The following is an 18,926-nucleotide window of genomic DNA, read 5'->3' as shown; positions in this document are numbered from 1 at the left end:
TGTCCTTATACCCACAGGGGACTGTAGTCCTCACCCCTTGTCACAGAAACTTAACTTCACAACTGACGGAGACCATTTCAGAAAATCACAGAGATTCTTTTTATTTATTTATTTATTTATTTATTTATTTATTTATTTATTTTATTTATTTATTTATTTATTTATTTATTTATTTATTTGGTTTTTCGAGACAGGGTTTCTCTGCATAGCCCTGGCTGTCCTGGAACTCACTCTGTAGACCAGGCTGGCCTCAAACTCAGAAATTCACCTGCCTCTGGCTCCCAAGTGCTGGGATTGCAGGCGTGCGCCGCCACCGCCCGGCAATCATAGAGATTCTTGATGAACTCTTGAACAAATGATTTCTGAAGAGACTAACACTCACTGGGTCTAATGAAAGAGTCAGATATTTCTACATGCTACACCTAATTTAATCTTACATACCCTAAAAGTAACAATAAGCAGGACTCGACAATAGCTTACCATGTTTACAAAAGCTCAAAATGACAGCTAGAATCCACTGCATTAATTGATAGAATATGTATGTTATTCTAAAATATTGCCTTAGCTGAGAGTGCCCAGTATTCTTATCCAAGGCCCATTCCATGGCTACTGTCTCTACTGTTTCCAAAAATGAGGAGGTCCCTATGGCTACACAGGCCATAGTCCCTAGAAGAAAAGCCTACTGCTATCATGCTGTTAAATGGACATAATATTAAATTGACTTCTAGAGATGCATTTTTATTCCCATAGATCAATGCATCTCTCAGCCCTCAGCTGTAAAGCTTCTACCTGCCCCGTCATTAACAGAGTGATTCGCAACTGCTCCAGATACAGAGAATACGAGACTGCGGACAGCACAATTAAATGGGACATATTTACTGCAGCCACTCTTCCCAAGGCTCAGAGACCATTGCAGAAGAAGCAGAAAGTATCCGTAGGCATCAAACGTGATAGATGGAGGACTATGAAGAAACATTATCTTCTGGGCACATCGGGGCAGCTGCTCCTACAAGGTCACAGTGGTTGTCACAGCGCGCACAAAGCCTATGCAAGCCCAAGTCAGACCAAATCCCAACGTGGAGATGGGAGGTGGGTACAAAACCCCACTCCTAGCCATGCAGTTGTTGGCAACAGGTAACTGCTGGAGAAGAGGCCCCTGGTAAGCCAGTCACGTTCCAGTGGAAGACCACACATCCACCAACACCTACGTGGCACGAATGCTCTTGATGAGTTAAGAAAAACACAGAAAGGTAGGTGACTAGAGAAGGAATGGATCTTGGGAGGATTGGCAATGAATATGATCCAAACCTGTATGGAATTCTCAAAGAACTGATAAAAACCTTTAATGAGGAGGTTTCAATGTACCTTCTTCCTATCAATATAATCAATCACAACAGCCAAGATAGGTTGTTTACTTTTTCTAGATTTTACTTTTATTCATTTTTTTTTTTTTACCTGGAGTTATAACAATGCTGTTAGCTTCCCGGATCATCTCAACAGCATTGTCAAGGTTGATTTCTGTATGTGTGCCAGAAATTTCCATGGGTTTCCCACCAGCTGTTGAAGTTGTACCATAGCCTCCAAGAATTACGTTAGCCAGGGAGCGATTCATTGCCTAAAGAGAAAGAACAGCACCTATCAGAGTCCAACCCATGCTCTTTGAGAATAGCATGAATCTGATACACATGAAATTCAAAATCATCTTAAAGTAATCTGTTTAATTATTTAAAGAACTTTAGCCAGGGATGGCTCCTAAAATCACTTCAAAACTTAAATAATAGAAATATCTAAGAATCATATCAATATTCCAACCAGGTCAATTACACACTGATATGTTTCCAACAAAACAAAAACAAATATTTTAACAAATAAAAAAATATAAAATATAGAAATTAATAAAATTTTGGATGTACTATTATTGTCTAGATATTGAATAACCAACTTCTTTCTCCATATTTATATGTACTTCACCAGAGTGAAAGAGAATGAGAGATTTGCAAGAAGAAAAATTCTCACAAAAAGACCTTATATATCTCTCCAGTAGATTCTGCTACTGTATCCAAATGATAACTACACATTTCATTCAGAACTTCACAGCTTCTTGCATTCAAGGAAAAAAATAAGGATATGGACACCCTCACTTTCCAAATCTTTTACAGCTCATCACTAGGATTCTAAAATATCTCGCCTGCAAGGAGGCAGACAAGCAAGGCAGTATACACTTTCAGCCTGTTCCTGCCCTTTTCACTAGGAAGATAATCTCAGGAGAGAATTCAGAGAAAGCCATCTCTCGCTCCAGGTGTGCTCACATATGATCATCCATGAATGAAATTTGAAAACGCCCTGATTAGATGGTAAGACAAGAAGCATTTTGTCAAGAATAGCTGGAGGGGGTGTGGTAAAGGGAGAGAAACTAGATGTTTTGAGGAACAAAACACATTTTAAGAATTCAAATTACTTACTGTTTTAATTAGGGTTGCTATTGCTGTGTTAAAACACCATGACCAGACGCCACTTGGGGAGGAAAGGGTTATTTTGCTTACACTTCCATACCACAGTTCATCACATCACTGAGGGAAATCAAGGCAGGAGCTGAGGCAGAAGCCATGGAGGAGTGTCGTTTACTGACTTGTTCTGTCTGGTCTGCTCTCTTGGAACACCCAGGACCAACAGCCCAGGGGAGCACCTCCTACAGTGAGCTAGACCCTCACACATTAATCATTAATCAAGAAAAATGCACCACAGGCTTGCCCACAGACACATTTTCTTAATTGAGGTTTCCTCTTTCAAAATGACTCTTGCTTGTATCAAGTTGACATAAAACTAGCCAGCACACACACTGTTTGTAAATCTGAGCATTTTATATGATGAGTACTTCATGGGAAGGGAAAAAAACTCAAAAAAATCTTTAAAACCTGTTTTTTTATTATCGTTATCCACGAAATCACTTAAAAGCTCACAATTATCAATCTATTACTTTTTCAAAGACAATACTCTATTTAAAAAGTTTAAAAAATTAAAAGAAGCATCCAGAAATCTTCAATAATATCCCATCAGAAAAAAGCAGGGTCATCCATACAACAAGGAGGCCAGGGACAACCTTGTAGAGAGATTTACACAGCTGAGGAGGTCTAGCAATGAGGAAGAGGGAGAAGGGATGTGGGAAATAGCCACACTTTAATAAATAACATAAATTTCAAAGATGATGGATAAGGGGATAAGAAAAAATTTAATGTTTTGAATTAGCATCCTAATCCCAGCCGGGCAGAAAGTTTATAAACTTCTGAATAAAAAAAAAAAAACTGAAGCAGCCATAACTGGGACTCCCCAAACATTCAAGTTTTGATGTCTATGAATCTTTTCCAGTTCTGATTACAAGATTTTTGAGATTTAACTCTCAAAAAAAAAAAAAAAATGTGTTCTACTAAATTCTTGTCATTAAAAATTAATTTGAAAAGCCTATCTTGGGGGCTGGAGAGATGGCTCTGTGGTTGAGGGGTTTGTGAGCAAGCATGAGGACTGGAGTTTAGAACAGTTACCAACACCTCACCCCACCCCACCCCACCCCCCACCTCCACCCCACCCCACCCCCATCCCTACCCCACCCCACTCCCCCTACTCCACCTTACCCCCACCCCCCATCCTACCCTACCCTACCCACCCCACCCCCACCTTACCCACCCCACCCCACCCATCCCCACCCCACCCCCTACCCCACTACCCACTCTACCCCACCCCACCCCCGGCACCATCCCACACACTGCAACCTCAGCCATAGGAGCTGAGCTCTGGAGTCAGCATGAGGCCCTACCTCAAAGGATCAAACAGAGAATGAGAAAGGAAGACTCAATGCCCTTTCTGTCCTCCGTACATTGGCCATGCTCACCCTGTGCAGCCATGTGTATATATCATACACACATACACGCACAAAACAACTCCGATGTTGGGGTTCCCATTTCAGAGGACTTTTCTCGGGTGGACAGAGAGTCCGATTTGCTCCACAACAGAACCAGCAGAGCACAGGGGCACATGATGCAGAGATCATGTGTAAGATGCATTATCATCCTAACTTGGCTTAAGAAAAAGCGTTATTTTCTCTATAAAACTGAACAGGGGAGGAGGGAAGGATTTCTGAGGACATTTAATTAAAGTGCACTCACTTGGGATAGAACTTGGGGAGAAAAAAAAATTAGTGGTTTAACAATCAAAATCTGCCTGTTAAACACATCAGCAGAATTATATCACCATCATACTAATTCCAAGTGGTCTCTCTTAAATTACATTACTTTTCATCTCTTAATTTACTATTGCAACATTGTGTTCACAACAAATGTTTAGGGTTTACGGCTTTGTGCCTCTTCCCACCGCCCCCTATTCTAGTCCCTTCCTTGTGACCATCCTGTGGCCACTTATGTACAGATTGAGGGGTTCCCAGATTCCAAGACAAAAAAAAAAAAAAAGGTTGCTACACTGTCCAAGACTGTTCCTTTTGAGCTAATAAGTCCTATAATGAAAGTTATGTTCTACATTAAAGAGATCATTAACTCCCATAATTCCAGCTACTCTGAAAGAAAAAAGAAAAAAGAAAAAAAAAAAAGGACAGGTCATAAAAACACCCGAAACTGAAGCAATAGCAATCTATACCACTGAGTGCTGTCTCTTGTCCCCATGTTCTGTAGATAGTGATCAACCAATCACAAAGGAAAAATAAAATAAAATAAAATTCTGCTTGGCCTGGCTTTTGACTTACTTCATCATAATCTAACTCTACTTGAAAAGAAAGATGAGACATCTCTTTCTTGTCTGAAGAAACGCTTTCCCGGTTTGGGGAGGGTTCCAGCTCCCAGGCATTAGCGCAAGGAGAGGCACTGCAGGAGCCTGACCGCTGCAGCTTGGCGGGAAGCAGACTGGGAGAAATGTCAACCTTCTCAGTGTGTAGAATATGGCTTGTTGTGTAACCCCAGCACTGGGCTCAGAGGATACCCAAAGGAATTCACTGTCAGGCAAGACTTTGATTTTCACAGATTGTTGGTTAGTCACTTGGGGACCATTCCATTTCCTCCCACACAATAAAACCACCCTGCTCTGGTTTGTACTTTCATATTTTACTTCAAAAAACACTAAAGAAGGCCAATATACTGGTACCATATGGACTCTAATAGCATCTGCCTCTGTCACCTATTCATAGAGGACTCCAAAGTAATAAACAAAATAGTCCTTTGCTGTCCTTTAATGAACTTTAATTTACCAAAGACTATGTTCGTTTGGCTATCTATGCCTGCTGGATCTGGCTTCTTAGACACAGGATGCACATCTTAAAACATGTCCTATACAAAATGAAACCATTTCCCTCCTCCAAAACTACTGTGGGGATTAAACAAGCTCATGTTTGTAAATGACTTGGCGTAAGACCTGCACTATTAAAATAACCTTGAGTGGCCATCATTTCTTATTCTAAGCTACCTTAAGCTATTGAGCACAACTCTTTTGAAAGTTTCTCATAATAAACCAGTAGATGCTACAAATCAGTGAATTTTGGGCATGGGGGGCAGGGATGTCAACTCTAAGAGAAATTTAGGAAGAATCCACTTTAAATGCCTAAAACTGTGGTGGGCTTGGTTTTTGATTGGTCACACGCTGTTTTGTAATTGCATGTGGAAGCGTGGGGAGCAATAGAAGGACCACACTGACAATAAAAGCTCGGCCTGTCAGGGTTCTCAGAGATCAGTTCATCAGGATCGACAGCCAAGCACAAGCACTCACACCTTCAGACCGTTTCCTTGTACTAGTTAAAACTTAACAAAGGAACACTGCAACCATTTGTTCCAAACATTCCATACTGTGGATGTGGAACTATTATGGTATAGCTATATGTTGTACTAATGTGTAAATGTTAATATATATATGTATATATGTATATATGTATATATGTATATATGTATATATATATATATATATATATATATATATATATACATATATACTAGTTAGAAAATCAAACATCAGACTAGCATAATACATTACAAAGAGGATGAGTGAAAACTCAACCATCCAGGATTAGACTACTGATGTTAGCAGTCAGATGATGAATGGGAATTGTGCCGTTTACTTTCCTTTATTCCTTTCTAGCCTTCCAAATACCCTCCATCTTGTACTTTCACAACTGAACTTTCTTTCTGAAATAGATCTCCACAGGTACGAGCTGGCCTTGAAGTCCCTACGTCATCCCATCTGCAGAATCCCTGATCTCCCTACTTCAGCTTCTCAAGTGCTGAGGTCACAAGTGTGTTTTTGTTTTCACTGTATAGCCTGGGCTTGCCTAGTACAACCTGGTCTACGTAGACCAGGGTGGCCTCAAACTCAGAGATCTGCCTGCCTCTATCTCTGCTTCCCAAGTGCTGAGAACAAAGTCAAGAACTACCACACCCCAGCCTTGGAATGATCTTAATAATTAAGGCTTTCCCTGTCCTTAACGTCAGGTGAATAAAAAAATATTATTACAGAGTACTAATCTGATCCAATATGTTTATGGTCCCTGACAGATATAAGGAGGTATTAGTGTAAGAACACAAATAAAAAAACACTATAAGGCATAGATGGGGATGGCGTGTTGGAGGCAGTAGACTTAGAAAAGAAACAAAGACTAGGAAAACATCCTAACACGTGAACGGGCAGAACAAAGGGAGAAAGATGACATCATTCTACAAGAACACACAGAAGAGTCTGTCTGAGAGGTGCCTTTCACTGGGCAATTCATTCCAGTTACTGTTACTAAAAAGTTACTGTAGGAGCTACTGTGGCTACAACAACGTGGAAACTGGATAGGAAGGAAATAGGAAGGAAAAGACAAGAAGGAAAAGACGAAGATCAGAAACCTGGAACATAAGCTGCTAAGTACATATATTTATAAATGTATATACGTATAATATGTATTATATACAAATTGATATATCTGCCCATTAAAGAAGCAAGGGTAAAAATGGAAAAGATGCTCTTGATGATGTCCCAAGAACTATATACAATTCCTTCTCCATGACCCCTATATCCATATACCACTAGCCTTGACAGAGTTCAAATATTTTGCCAGGCGTGGTGGTGCATGCCTGTAGTTTCAGCATTCAGGAGAGTGAGGCAGGAGGATACACACTTTAAGGCCAGCCTGGGCTAGATAGTAAGATTCTGTCTAAAGTGAAAACAAAATGAAACAACAAAGCCAAATAAGACAAAACAACTCAAATCTTGCAATTTGATTTTAAACCTAACTCACTTTTCCGGCAAATGGCCTTTAAATAATAATGACAATCTGCTGCCCCCTGCTGGCCATCCAAATTCTCCAAATGATAGAAAGTAAACCGCTTTAAAAGTTCCCTTACAAAGAAAACTGCATTTGCAAAGAACTAAGTACAACTTTTCTTCAAAGGTATTGGCAATTTAAACACCCCAGAGCCTTGAAGTTTTCAACGGGGGTAGTATAAAATTTCCAAATTCCACTTTTTTTAAAAAAAAAAAACAACTTGGACTACATAATAATTGGGTTGTTTTAAACTTGGACTGTCAAGCCCTGTGTTTTACAAGATGAGCAAAACCACAAAAACACTTTTATTACAAAAAGATAACTCCCAGCGTTTTAATTGACATGATATCTCTCACTTAGAGCCAAGTAAAATGCTGAAATGCAAAAATGAAGGTTTTATGTAACCTGAGGTAACCGAAGACGCCAGGTGTGGGGCTCTCACCCTCATCCAAAAAGCTTTTTTTGTGCGACAGATGGAGACTATTACAGAGATGCACGGCTGGTCAAAGCACAGAGAATAAGTAAGAGACCATGAGGCGGCCAACACCAAACAAAACATTTGCATTGCGGAAAAACCACCGGAAGGGAAGCTGGAAACCTTGGAAGAGCACGATGCCTGCTGTTAGACAGCGCCCCCTAGACATGACAACGGGAATGCACCCATGAAATCCCAGCACTGTGCTTGCCTAAACAAGGCCGGCATCCTGACCCAGCTGAGTGCCAAGGTGGATGGGGGAATCTCCACAAGGTCCCACCCTAGATGAAGGTGGTCAACGGCCACTGAGAAAGGGAAAATCCACTTCCTCCAGGGAATCCCAAGTGGTCAGCCCTGGTCACGTACACATACAAGCAGCATGAAATGGACTTGGTATGTTGTCTATACACATGTGTGCATACGTTTACAGAAGAAAAGGCCTTGCTGGCTTTTTCCCAGCAAGGAAAGGCCTATTATTCCTTGCTCCCAATATTCTGGAGGCAAAGGCAGATGGACCTCTGAGTTCGAGGACAGCCTGGTCTACAAAGTAAGTTCTAGCGCAGCCAGGGCTACACAGAGAAACCCTGTCTCAAAGAAAAGGAAAAAGAAATATATATATGTATATATACATATATATATGTATATATACATATATATATATATGAGTGTGTGTCTGTGTGTGTGTGTCTGTGTGTGTGTCTGTGTGTGTCTGTGTGTGTATGTGTGTCTGTGTGTGTGTGTCTGTGTGTGTCTGTGTGTGTATGTGTGTCTGTGTGTGTGTGTGTGTCTGTGTGTGTGTGTGTTTGCACACGCACAGAGATATATAATTGTCCTAAGTATATTATTAAGGTATAACACATTAAAGTTATCTGTAAAGCTAAGATGTGTTTATAAGCTTTGGGATAGTTATAAAGCACTTCAAGTGGGTTTCAACAGTAATCCAAAAATCTCCTGTAGGGAAAAACTAAAAACAAAGTTTTCAATCATATTTAGGGTTATTTGCAAGATATTCTTTGCTATCAAGAAGGGAATTAATTAGAGCCAGAAAACCCTATAGCAAAGCCAGAGAAAGAGATAGCTCTTTGACTTTAAAGCTGAGGAGGAGGGCAACCCTATAGGAAGACTACCAGTCTCAACTAACCTGGACTCCGGAACTCTCAGGCACTGACCCACCAACCAGACAACATACACCAACTGATATGAGGCCCCAACACACATACAGCAGAGGACTAACCGGTCTGGCCTCAGTCAGAGAAGATGCACCTAACCCCAGAGACACTTGGAGCCCCAGGGATTGGGGAGGTCTGGTGGGGTGGAGGTGGGGGCATCCTCTGGGGGGGTAGGAAGTGTGGAGGGATGGGGAAGGAGGTTCAGAATGTGGAACAGTCAAAGGGTGGACCTGGAGGGGGATAATGACTGGACTGTAAAAAAAGAGAGAAAGAGAGAGAGAGAGAGAGATTAAAGAATAAAAAGTGGTAGAATTAACTAGGAACAAAAAGGAAGCCGAGAAGTATTCATATCGCTACTTTTTGTTCTGGATTCTTCTATTAGAGAAAAAGTCACATTCACCATAAATCTTCATGATAGGCAGGCATATAGATGAGCAGGAAAAGCGCAGGTCAGAACAAGCTGTCTACAAACACAGTAAGTATAAAAAGCCTCTCCCGGTGAATGCATTCTTTCTAAAAACTCTAGCTCATAAAATTGAAAATTCATGGATGGGGAAAAATCAAGTCCCACCGCTAGCTGAGGATCTACTGCAAACTGAACTGATGGCCTCTCGGGGACTCAGAGGGAGCTGTAGTCCCAGAGAGGCTATTCATGCTCCGGCACATTGCCCTACACCCACGGACACGAAGTTGGGAAGAGGCAGTGGTTACAGGTCGTGGGGACAGAGGAGGAAAGGAAGATGCAGGTGTTTTCCTTTTGAGACAAAGTCTCACTGTGTAACCCTGGCCAGGCTAGCCTTTAACAGAATGCGGCTACCCCTGCTCCTAACCCCGCCCCCAGCACCCAGCCCCGCCCCAGCCTCTGGCCACGCCCTGCCACCACCCCCTGCCTCCTGACCGGCCCCCTGCCCCCCACCCCCACCCTCACCCCCGCCTCCTCCCAAATAGTTGGATTAAAGGCCTGTGGTACCAAACCCATCAAGAGGGGTGAATTTCATCAAAATACATATAGATAGATAAATGAAATTTTCAAAGAGTAAAATAAAACACGTGAAAAATGTCAAAGATGTACTATGCACAAAGATAAATTAAAAAGTCAACACTGTGAAGTGTTGGGAAAATTTTTGTCTATCCACATGGCAGATTACCATAAGGCTCTTTAAATAAGATTTTAGAGGCAGAGTCTTTCATGATTAAAAAGACAAGACAATAGTATGTAATATTCTAAAACTTAAGTGTAAGCAAGATACAGCATATCGCCGCCCTGCAGTCCTGTAAGCAGGAGGACCGAGGATTCCAGTCCCAAACGCAAGGGCAGCCAGGGCTGTGTTGATAGGCGCCTGTCTCACACCACAGAAAGACAAAATGATTCTGAATCGAAAAATACAGTAAGGTCAGGCAAGCAAATACACAACATGAAGAGAATGGGAAAAAAAATACCCTAAACTAATAAATATGTGTCACTCTCCAGATGGGGAACAGCATTACAAGAGTTTTACCCAGTAAGCTTTTCCTAACTCCTTGAAGTTGGATATCTTTAAGGCGGCCTTAGAAATTTCCTCTAAAGAAAAACCTCATATTTCTGCTGAAAATGATGAAAACCAATAGATTTATTTCTGCCGCAAACTGAAGTGGCGCGCACAGCCGCGTCTCCGGGTCCTTTCCCTTCTCTTTCGAGCGAGCATTTCTTACCACGCACATGATGTACGACAGGATCGCACCAGAGGAGCCGATGAGCGCGCCCACGATGGTCAGCAGGTTGTTGTTAAGCAGGAAGCCCTCGGCACACAGAGCCCAGCCCGAGTAGCTGTTTAGCACAGTAATGACCACAGGCATATCTGCACCGCCGATAGCAGCTGTCAAAGTCACACCCTAGCCAGAAAAAAAATCAAAGGAGCGACATAAGCTCACGCCACCAAGCCTCTGACGTTCCATGTCTTGGCTCTTAAACATTATAATTTTTTTAATTAATAGATATCCATACAGGTACTTGGTGATGATCAAGTCTCCCATATGATCAACTCTCCCATGGGCTTATCAACGGCAAACATTTAGTCACCACCCTCCCCCCAAAAAAAAACCTAAATGAAAGTAGTGATGAAACCTGGTAGACACTGAAAGAAGTTCTCCCTTAGAAAAATAAAATATACCAATGAGTGTCTTGATAGACCCAGCTCTTAATGGCTTTAGACTGAAGTCAGGCCCCTGCTGGTATCAAGTGAAGGAGACAAAACTAAGGCCATCAGTCCACAGTCTTACTTGTTTGACGATCCAGAGGACGTGGATTTGGTGACAAAGACAGCTGAAAAATGAGAAAGAAAAATCCTACAGAGGAGCGGGCTAGAGTGATCTGAAGGAGCTCCAAATGCTATACTAAACACTCCCCAAATCTCTAGTTAACACTCAAACTGTAGCCAGATGCCAAACAATTCTGTTAAGGCTAAAATAACAACAGGTTTCAGTTGTTAGACTACAAGAGAACTTCAGTGTAAGCACATTAGCAGCTCCAAAACAAAAGTAACATTGGTTATCAATACTGGGAACGAATACAACAGAATCCAGTGCATCAAAAAAAACAAAAAACAAAAAAACAAACCTCAACAATGCTCATGATGCAATCCAAAGTTATTAAATACAAGAAAGTAAACAGGAAGAGGGTGGATTTTCGCCACTCATTCTATATTCTTCTTCATTTTTTGCATTGTTTCTATGTAAATATCTAAGCCAAAAGCAATTAAAAGTATCTTTTGTGTTATGGGGATAATTTCATATTGGCTATTAAGTTCTTTTAAATATATTCATCATTTCTCAAAAATGACAATTCTCTAAATTTTACATTTCTATATTATAGGTTTGATTATATGGACTTCTGCTTGATTAGATTAAAACTACAAAAGTTATTTTCTTACATTTAAATAAAACAAAACAATCATCACCAGATAAGACAGAAGAAAGCTGGACTATAAGGCACACAAAGAGAATTTCAAGTCATTTTTCAGTGTCCTAATGTGTCTGTACTGAAGTCATGCCCTAACTTATAATAACTCATGAATAAGTTTCATTTGTATACTACAGATCATATGTTTCTGAACCAGGGTCAGTATTTGATAAAAAAAAAAAAAATGACTAGACAGCTAACTCTGTGCTATAAATATTTTTTCTCACCTTAAAATATAAAGACTGTCTAAAAAGTATAAACCAGTCTAGAGGAATGTGAAACAAGAATGAGTAACAGAATTCCATGTACTACATCCTCTACTAATAAAATCCCAACTGAACACAGAGACAGAATCTCTGTTTATATCAATATATTATATGTAAAAGTCAGACAGGAGAGGAAGAGAAAACCCACCACAAAAGGATAAGCCCTCTCAGTGAATACACTGGGTTTATTAAGTGTAGCCCATTTCACGTAATTACTTGGATTCCACGTATTATCTTTTAAAGAACGTAAGAGCAACTCATGAGCTGTGACCACCTTACACATATTAAATAAACCTCAAAGTATCATTTGTAGAACTTGTCACATAGTAGGTGCCTACCGAATAGAGTTAAAACCCTTGGCTTTTAAAATTCCTGTTCACCTGCATGTTGGTAGTGTGAAAACCCCAGAGAAATAAAGGTGTCAGATGTGATGACTCTTAGATAGTCAATTAGCCGAACATGATTTTCTTCTCATAGTTTTTTAACTTTCTGTGTTCTGAAACGAGGGGCATGTAACCAGTTGTTAGACATGTTTCTTCCCTTGGGCATTTGAAGGGACGGAGGCATGACCAGATTGTGACCTAACAACAGGTTCCCAGCTCTTTTCTTAGTACGTACTTCTCTCCGGGGACTTACCATGAGAGTGGAGAGTGCGGACACAGAGCCCAGGCAGGTGATGCCGGTGGTAAAGCTAGGGTCAGCCATAAACGGGATGATTCCACCCACGCTAGCAGCCAGCAGGCCCGCGTTGAGGGCGTGCCTTCCAGGGAGCAGCAGAGGGGCTGATTTCAGAATGCCTGAGCCAAAGCAGATGGTAGTCAGAACCTAAACGGTGTTGTGGGAAACCCCACATGCCACTGAATCCTAAACTCCCAAAATTGAGTATCAGAATAACAGTACAATACTTCAGAAATCGTTTTATAGCACCAGATATGAAACGTTAGGGCATGTTAAGAGTTCAGCGGGGTACATGGAGAGATGGCTCAGCAGTTAAGAGCACTGATGGTTCTTCCAGAGGTCCTGAGTTCAAATCCCAGAAACAACATGGTGGCTCACAACCATCTGTAATGGGACCCAATGCCCTCTTCTGGTGTGTCTGAAGGCAGCTACAGTGTACTCATATAAGTAAAATAAATCTTTTTTTTAAAAAAAGACTTCTGCATGTAACAAATTAGCAGAGACAGAAAAATAAGGTTCAACTTAACTGTACTTTTCCTTACATTGATCACATACTCTAACATGGAATCTTAAAAATTGATTTTCCCCCTGTATGACCAACACAGAAGTTGTTAAGTATGGTTTTGTTTATTTACAACTTCAATACAGAGTTCTGGGACATTAGCATTTCCAATGCTATAAACCGAACCCCAGGGAGAACCCTTGTTAGCTATTTCTAAAGAAAAAGCCCAAGACAAGAATGTCTTAGATTTGAAGTTCATTTGTGATTTTTTTTAAGCTTAATGGAAGTTTCCCCCATTTAATAACTTTATTATTCAGAGGCAAAAACATATTTTCACATCACAAACGAGTCTCTCTAGGGACTCTTTTGTGAGCGCGCTGCACAGAGGCTCTCTGGATTTTTCACTCAGCTTCCATTTTCATGATACCACACTGCAGTAGTAAACTTTGCCATGGCAGAGTGCTCTAGCACCTGCCGGTTTTCAGAATGAGTTCCACTAACCAAAGCCATCCAGTAAGCTTGGCTCTACTCTAGGAAACACGAGTTCATTTCTACAGACAATATGCAGTCATCTCTAAACTAAGGTTACAGAGTTGTTATTTCATTCATACATATTATCAAATACCCATTAATGTCTACAAACTTTTGTGTACTAATTTCCTTTATTTCCTGTCTGCAGAAAAAAAGTGTCACAAAGCTTAGACCCTCTAAGAATTAAAATAAATCGTCTTTTTGAGGGGAAAATCTTTTACATGTGTCTGGGTGCTATACAAATCACTCCTCTTGAAGGTCTCTACTCTGAAGGGGTTTTCTAAAAATTGGATACCCTGAAAAATAGACGTTTACCTATACGTTATATCAAATCACTTACCCTGTAATTTTCCGTAGGCAACAAGGGACCCACTAAAGGTGACTCCGCCGATGTAAGTGCCAAGGTACGCCACAATCTTGGTGAAGTTTGACGCGGCGTCCATGGCGAAATGCGGATACTCTACGATGTACTCCGCCAGGCAAGTAAGGACTGCAGCCAGGCCCACCAGACTGTGGAAAGCAGCGACCAGCTGAGGCAGGTCTGAGATCTGGATCCGCTTCGCGATCGCCAGTCCTGGTGGGGAACAAAGGTCAAAGAGAGAGTAAACTTGATGGACCTCTGGAAAACACCAAAGGTAAAAGCAGGGTTCACATCCCTGCCGCAAATGAGCGTTACCTGGCTCCCTGTGTGGACGAAATATTCCTACAAGGACAGTGTGGAAGGAAAAATACTGGCTAATGCGTATCATGTCAAAATAACTCCTTTTCTTGCCCCATCTAATGGACATCAAAAAACAGTGTACAGTATCAGTGCGTGCCTCCTCAGACTCCGGATACACCCTGAGACAAAAGCTTATGAAGGCCGCTTAAAGCTCCAGTTACATCCCTTTAGATGTTACATCCTTATGACTTATATGTCCGCACTGAGTGACTTGCCCATGCTCTCTTCTCTTTGGCCAGTGTTTAAACATATATATATATATATATATATATATATATATATATATATATATATATATATATATATATATATATATATCACTAACAGATGGAATTTTAAGGAAAACAAATTTAAGCTTGGGTTAGCTAGAGCCAAAACAAAAGAAAAATCCTGGGTAATAAATTCCCTAATTCTGAAGGATTTTTCACAGAGGTAGTAAGGAGATACAAGGAGTGGGGGGATTTGAATATTTGTTGAAGATCACAGGTGTACTGGCTGGTTTTTGTGTCAACTGGACACAAGCTGAAGTTATCACAGAGAAAGGAGCTACAGTTGAGAATATGCCTCCATGAGATCCAGCTGTAAGGCATTTTCTCAATTAGTGATCAAGGTGGGGGGGGGGGCTTGTGGGTGGTGCCATCTCTGGGCTGGTGGTCCTGGGTTCTATAAGAGAGCAGGCTGAGCAAGCCAGGGGAAGCAAACCAGTAAGGAACATCCCTCCATGGCCTCTGCATCAGCTCCTGCTTCCTGACCTGCTTGAGTTCCAGTCCTGACTTCCTTTGGTAATCAACAGCAATGTGGAAAGTGTAAGCTCAATAAACCCTTCCCTCCCCAACATGATTCTTGGTCATGTTTGCTCAGGAATAGAAACCCTGACTAAGACAATGGGTAAGCAATTTCCCACCAAGAACATGCAATACCCATTTTCCCTCAGTGTCTCTCTCAGAATTGCTACCAAAGGACCCGCAGCTTTCCAGAGAAGTATGAAGGGCAGCCTGAAGCAAATGCTCCTTTGGGAAATACATAGCAACCAGAAGACAGGAGAGGAGGTGCATATGCGAGTTTATATAAAGGTGGATAGGATTTTCAAGTAATAAAATATACAATTGGGGGGGGGTACTTATGAAGGCTGGAAGATGGCATCAGGTCCCCTGAACCTGGAGCTACAGGTGGTTGGGAGCTGCCTAACATGGGAGCTAGGAACTGAACTCAGATCCTCTAGAAGAGCAGACAGAACCACTAACCACTGCACCAGCTCTCCAGCTCTCCAGCGTCAACATGTGCAGTATCCTTTATTCCAAGTTCCAAAAAGATTATTGACTTTTCACAGCATGACTTTGTTAACTTTTGCTAAGTTCCCATACCTGTAGCAAACCTAGAATTTGCAACCAATAAGGATGCTTCCCACATAAACATCGGTAAATATTTTATTTATATTATATTTAGAGGTATAATGAAAAAAAAAGCTGTGTTTGTGCTATGAACCCTAAGATGAAAGTGAAAACTTTGCCCCTGTAACAACTATGTGGGGGGACTTCTTCACTATGGTAACAGTTTCCAAACTTTATTTTTGCGCAATTCACAATGTAATAGCCATAGTCATATTTTAGGCTTAAGCTAAATTTTTTCCATCACTTTCTTAGGTCTTTCCACACTTCCGCCATGAATAATTTCAACATACCAGTTTTATGTCATTGAATGGGAATTGAAGAAATTATAACAGCCTGCCATTACACAGTACTTCTACCATAAGCATACAAGAGACATGAATGACCTCAAGAGCATATTAAAAAGTCTTGTACATTAATTACAAAGGGGTATATGTTATTGGTATTACCTTTGTTTCTTATGTAATTTAAGTTTTGGGGGTTTGGTTTGGTTTTTGGTTTTTTGAGACGGGAACCCTAGCCTAGAACTCACTCTGTAGACCAGGCTGGCCTCAAACTTGCAGAGATCCAACTGCCTCTGCCTCCCAAGTACTGGGACAAAAGGCACGTACCACCACCAACCTGGCTTATTTAGGTTTTAGTAATAGTTCTATTTTAAAAGCAGTTCACCAAACTACTGAAAATTTAACAAGAGCGCCAATATAGAGAAGACACTCTATTTGACACAACACTAGAGAAGATTATAACAGCAGGGTTTTTTTTTTAAACTCAGTCATGTGTTGTTTGAAAGTTAAGAACATATCTTCTACTGAAGTTTATAGTCAGAAAAAAAAATGAATTTATATATAAGTTTCCCAGTCCCCTATCCTATCATCGGTAATGCTGGATACAATCAGTAAAAGAAAATAAACTTCACGCCACTTGGGTTTTTTGTTTGTTTGTTTGTTTTGTTTTGTTTTTTGTGTTTTTGGATTTTGGGTTTTTTTGAGACAGGGTTTCTCTGTATAGCCCTGGGTGTCCTGGAACTCACTCTGTAGACCAGGCTGGCCTCGAACTCAAAAATCTGCCTGCCTCTACCTTCCAGAGTGCTGGGATTACAGGCGTGCGCCACCACCGCCTGGCTTTTTTTTAATCCCACTCTCTAACTCAGTTGACATACTTCCCCGGGTTCTATCTTGAGTATCTGTCATATGTGAGTAAGAATAATCTGGGAAATGTTTACCCTAAGAGGACTCTTCCAAATGATGCACTCCTCAAATTAAGCCCTCAATGTTGGAGAACTCTTCAGACCTAAGTCTCCGAGCCTAACTCTCTTCAGACACATGAAGGACATAAGAAGACAGAAGCCAACAAGCGCTCACTGATGGTGCCACCCATTGCCAGCCCACAGCACTCACCGATGGTGCCACCCATAGCCATTGCCCCAGACATCTGAGCTAGCAGCTGTGGGTCTGGCTTCAGGCCTCCAAGGGTGGCTGCCAGGCCTCCTGCAACCCCAATCATGCCCAAGGCATTGCCGAGTCGAGCTGTTCCCTGAGTGGAAAGGCCGCCCAGGGCCCCAACACAGCACAAGCCTGAGCCCAGATACATGATCTTTGCAAAGGAAAGAAGAGAAAAAGATTATTAAAAAAAACAAAAAACAAAAAAAAACAAAACAAAAAAACAAACAAAAAAAAACAAACAACTTTGGTCTGTTGGCTCAGGGAAGGCCTCCCTTGTACAACATGAGTCTCTAAGGACAATTTAAATTCACAGTTGACAAATCTGAATTCTTCTGCTAACACTTCAAAAGATTTTCCCATCCATTAGGAAAATAAAAGCATTACATACTTTATATTGTACTTAGAATTACACCATTTATACAGACTTCTGGATTTGACAACATACACAAATATAAAAAAAGTACCTAAATTTAAGTGGGGTTGTTGTTAGATTTGAAAACAGTAGGCATGTCTTAAAACAGCCAATCCATGTCATCAGTGCCAGGAATTGCGTATATGCCTTACTCATACCGTAATAGTCTCATGAAAGTCACGTGGGGAAAGACCCACTGTCCTCACTTTATAAAATGAAAAAGCGGGGCATCATGAGGTTACATAACTGCCCCGAGATAAATAAGATCAGTAAGTAGAAAATCTCAAGTTCAGATGTGAGTCTTAGACTTCTAGCTTCAACTCTTCTCAAAAAAGACATCTCGTCACTGAGGTAATACTGCACACTGGGGGCACAGAAGAAACCAAGACAGATGGGATTTTTTTTTTCCTGCTGTCAGACAAGTTGAGCGCCAGTGTCATTCACTGGAAAGCAATGTAAAACAAGTAACAGGAAAGCCTCAGCTTGTTTTCTATTTCACCTAGGCACGTTCTAAGTTCCAATCTGATGATTCTTAGCACACAGCATAAGACTGTGTGTGTGCGCGCGCGGGTCAGAAGACAACCTCTGTATCCTCTCTCAGGTACCATTCCCCTTTGTTCTTTGAAACAGTGTTTTCCACTTTCCTGGAGACCACCACGGAAGCCATTCCTCCTGGCCATCAAACCCCAGGGATCTGCTGGTCTCTGCCTCCCCAGTGCTCGGATTACAGTACCACACCCAGGGGTTTGTGGATCAATATATGACCCTATGCTTGTATAGCAAGTGTTTTTTACCAACTGGCCTATCTCCGTACCCCCTTCAACAGTGGTTCTCAACCTATGAGTCACAACCCCTTTGGGATCAAATGACCCACTATGTTCACTAAGACCATCAGAAAACAGAGATATTTACATTATTATTCATAATAGTAGCAAAATTACGGTTATGAAGTAGTAATGAGAATAATTTTATGGTTGGGGAGGTCACCACAAAATGAGGAACAGTATTACAGGGTCACAGCATTAGGAAGGTTGAGAACCACTGCCCTACAACATAAAAATGTTAAATTCTATATTGCCATAAGTAGTATATTGCATAATGTCTTTTGTT

At 41.1% G+C, this 18,926-nt stretch overlaps 1 protein-coding gene across 3 annotated transcripts in view; it reads right to left on the bottom strand.

The window, feature by feature from the left end:
- Nnt (nicotinamide nucleotide transhydrogenase) overlaps positions 1-18,926 on the bottom strand; it is a 92,639-nt gene that overhangs the window by 22,359 nt on the left and 51,354 nt on the right. For all 3 annotated transcript variants that reach the window (XM_052159567.1, XM_052159565.1, XM_052159564.1), the window contains exons 14-18: positions 17,360-17,555; positions 14,194-14,427; positions 12,779-12,939; positions 10,631-10,810; positions 1,456-1,615 (exon numbers count right to left, since the gene is read on the bottom strand). In XM_052159567.1, coding sequence (XP_052015527.1) covers positions 1,456-1,615; positions 10,631-10,810; positions 12,779-12,939; positions 14,194-14,427; positions 17,360-17,555 — 931 coding nt within the window. The remainder of the gene's footprint in view (positions 1-1,455; positions 1,616-10,630; positions 10,811-12,778; positions 12,940-14,193; positions 14,428-17,359; positions 17,556-18,926) is intronic.

Source organism: Apodemus sylvaticus, chromosome 16 (assembly GCF_947179515.1).
Source record: "Apodemus sylvaticus chromosome 16, mApoSyl1.1, whole genome shotgun sequence".
Classification (NCBI taxonomy): domain Eukaryota; kingdom Metazoa; phylum Chordata; class Mammalia; order Rodentia; family Muridae; genus Apodemus; species Apodemus sylvaticus.
The sequence above is the reverse complement of the archived record's forward strand: the minus strand, read 5'-3'. Positions and strand labels throughout refer to the sequence as shown.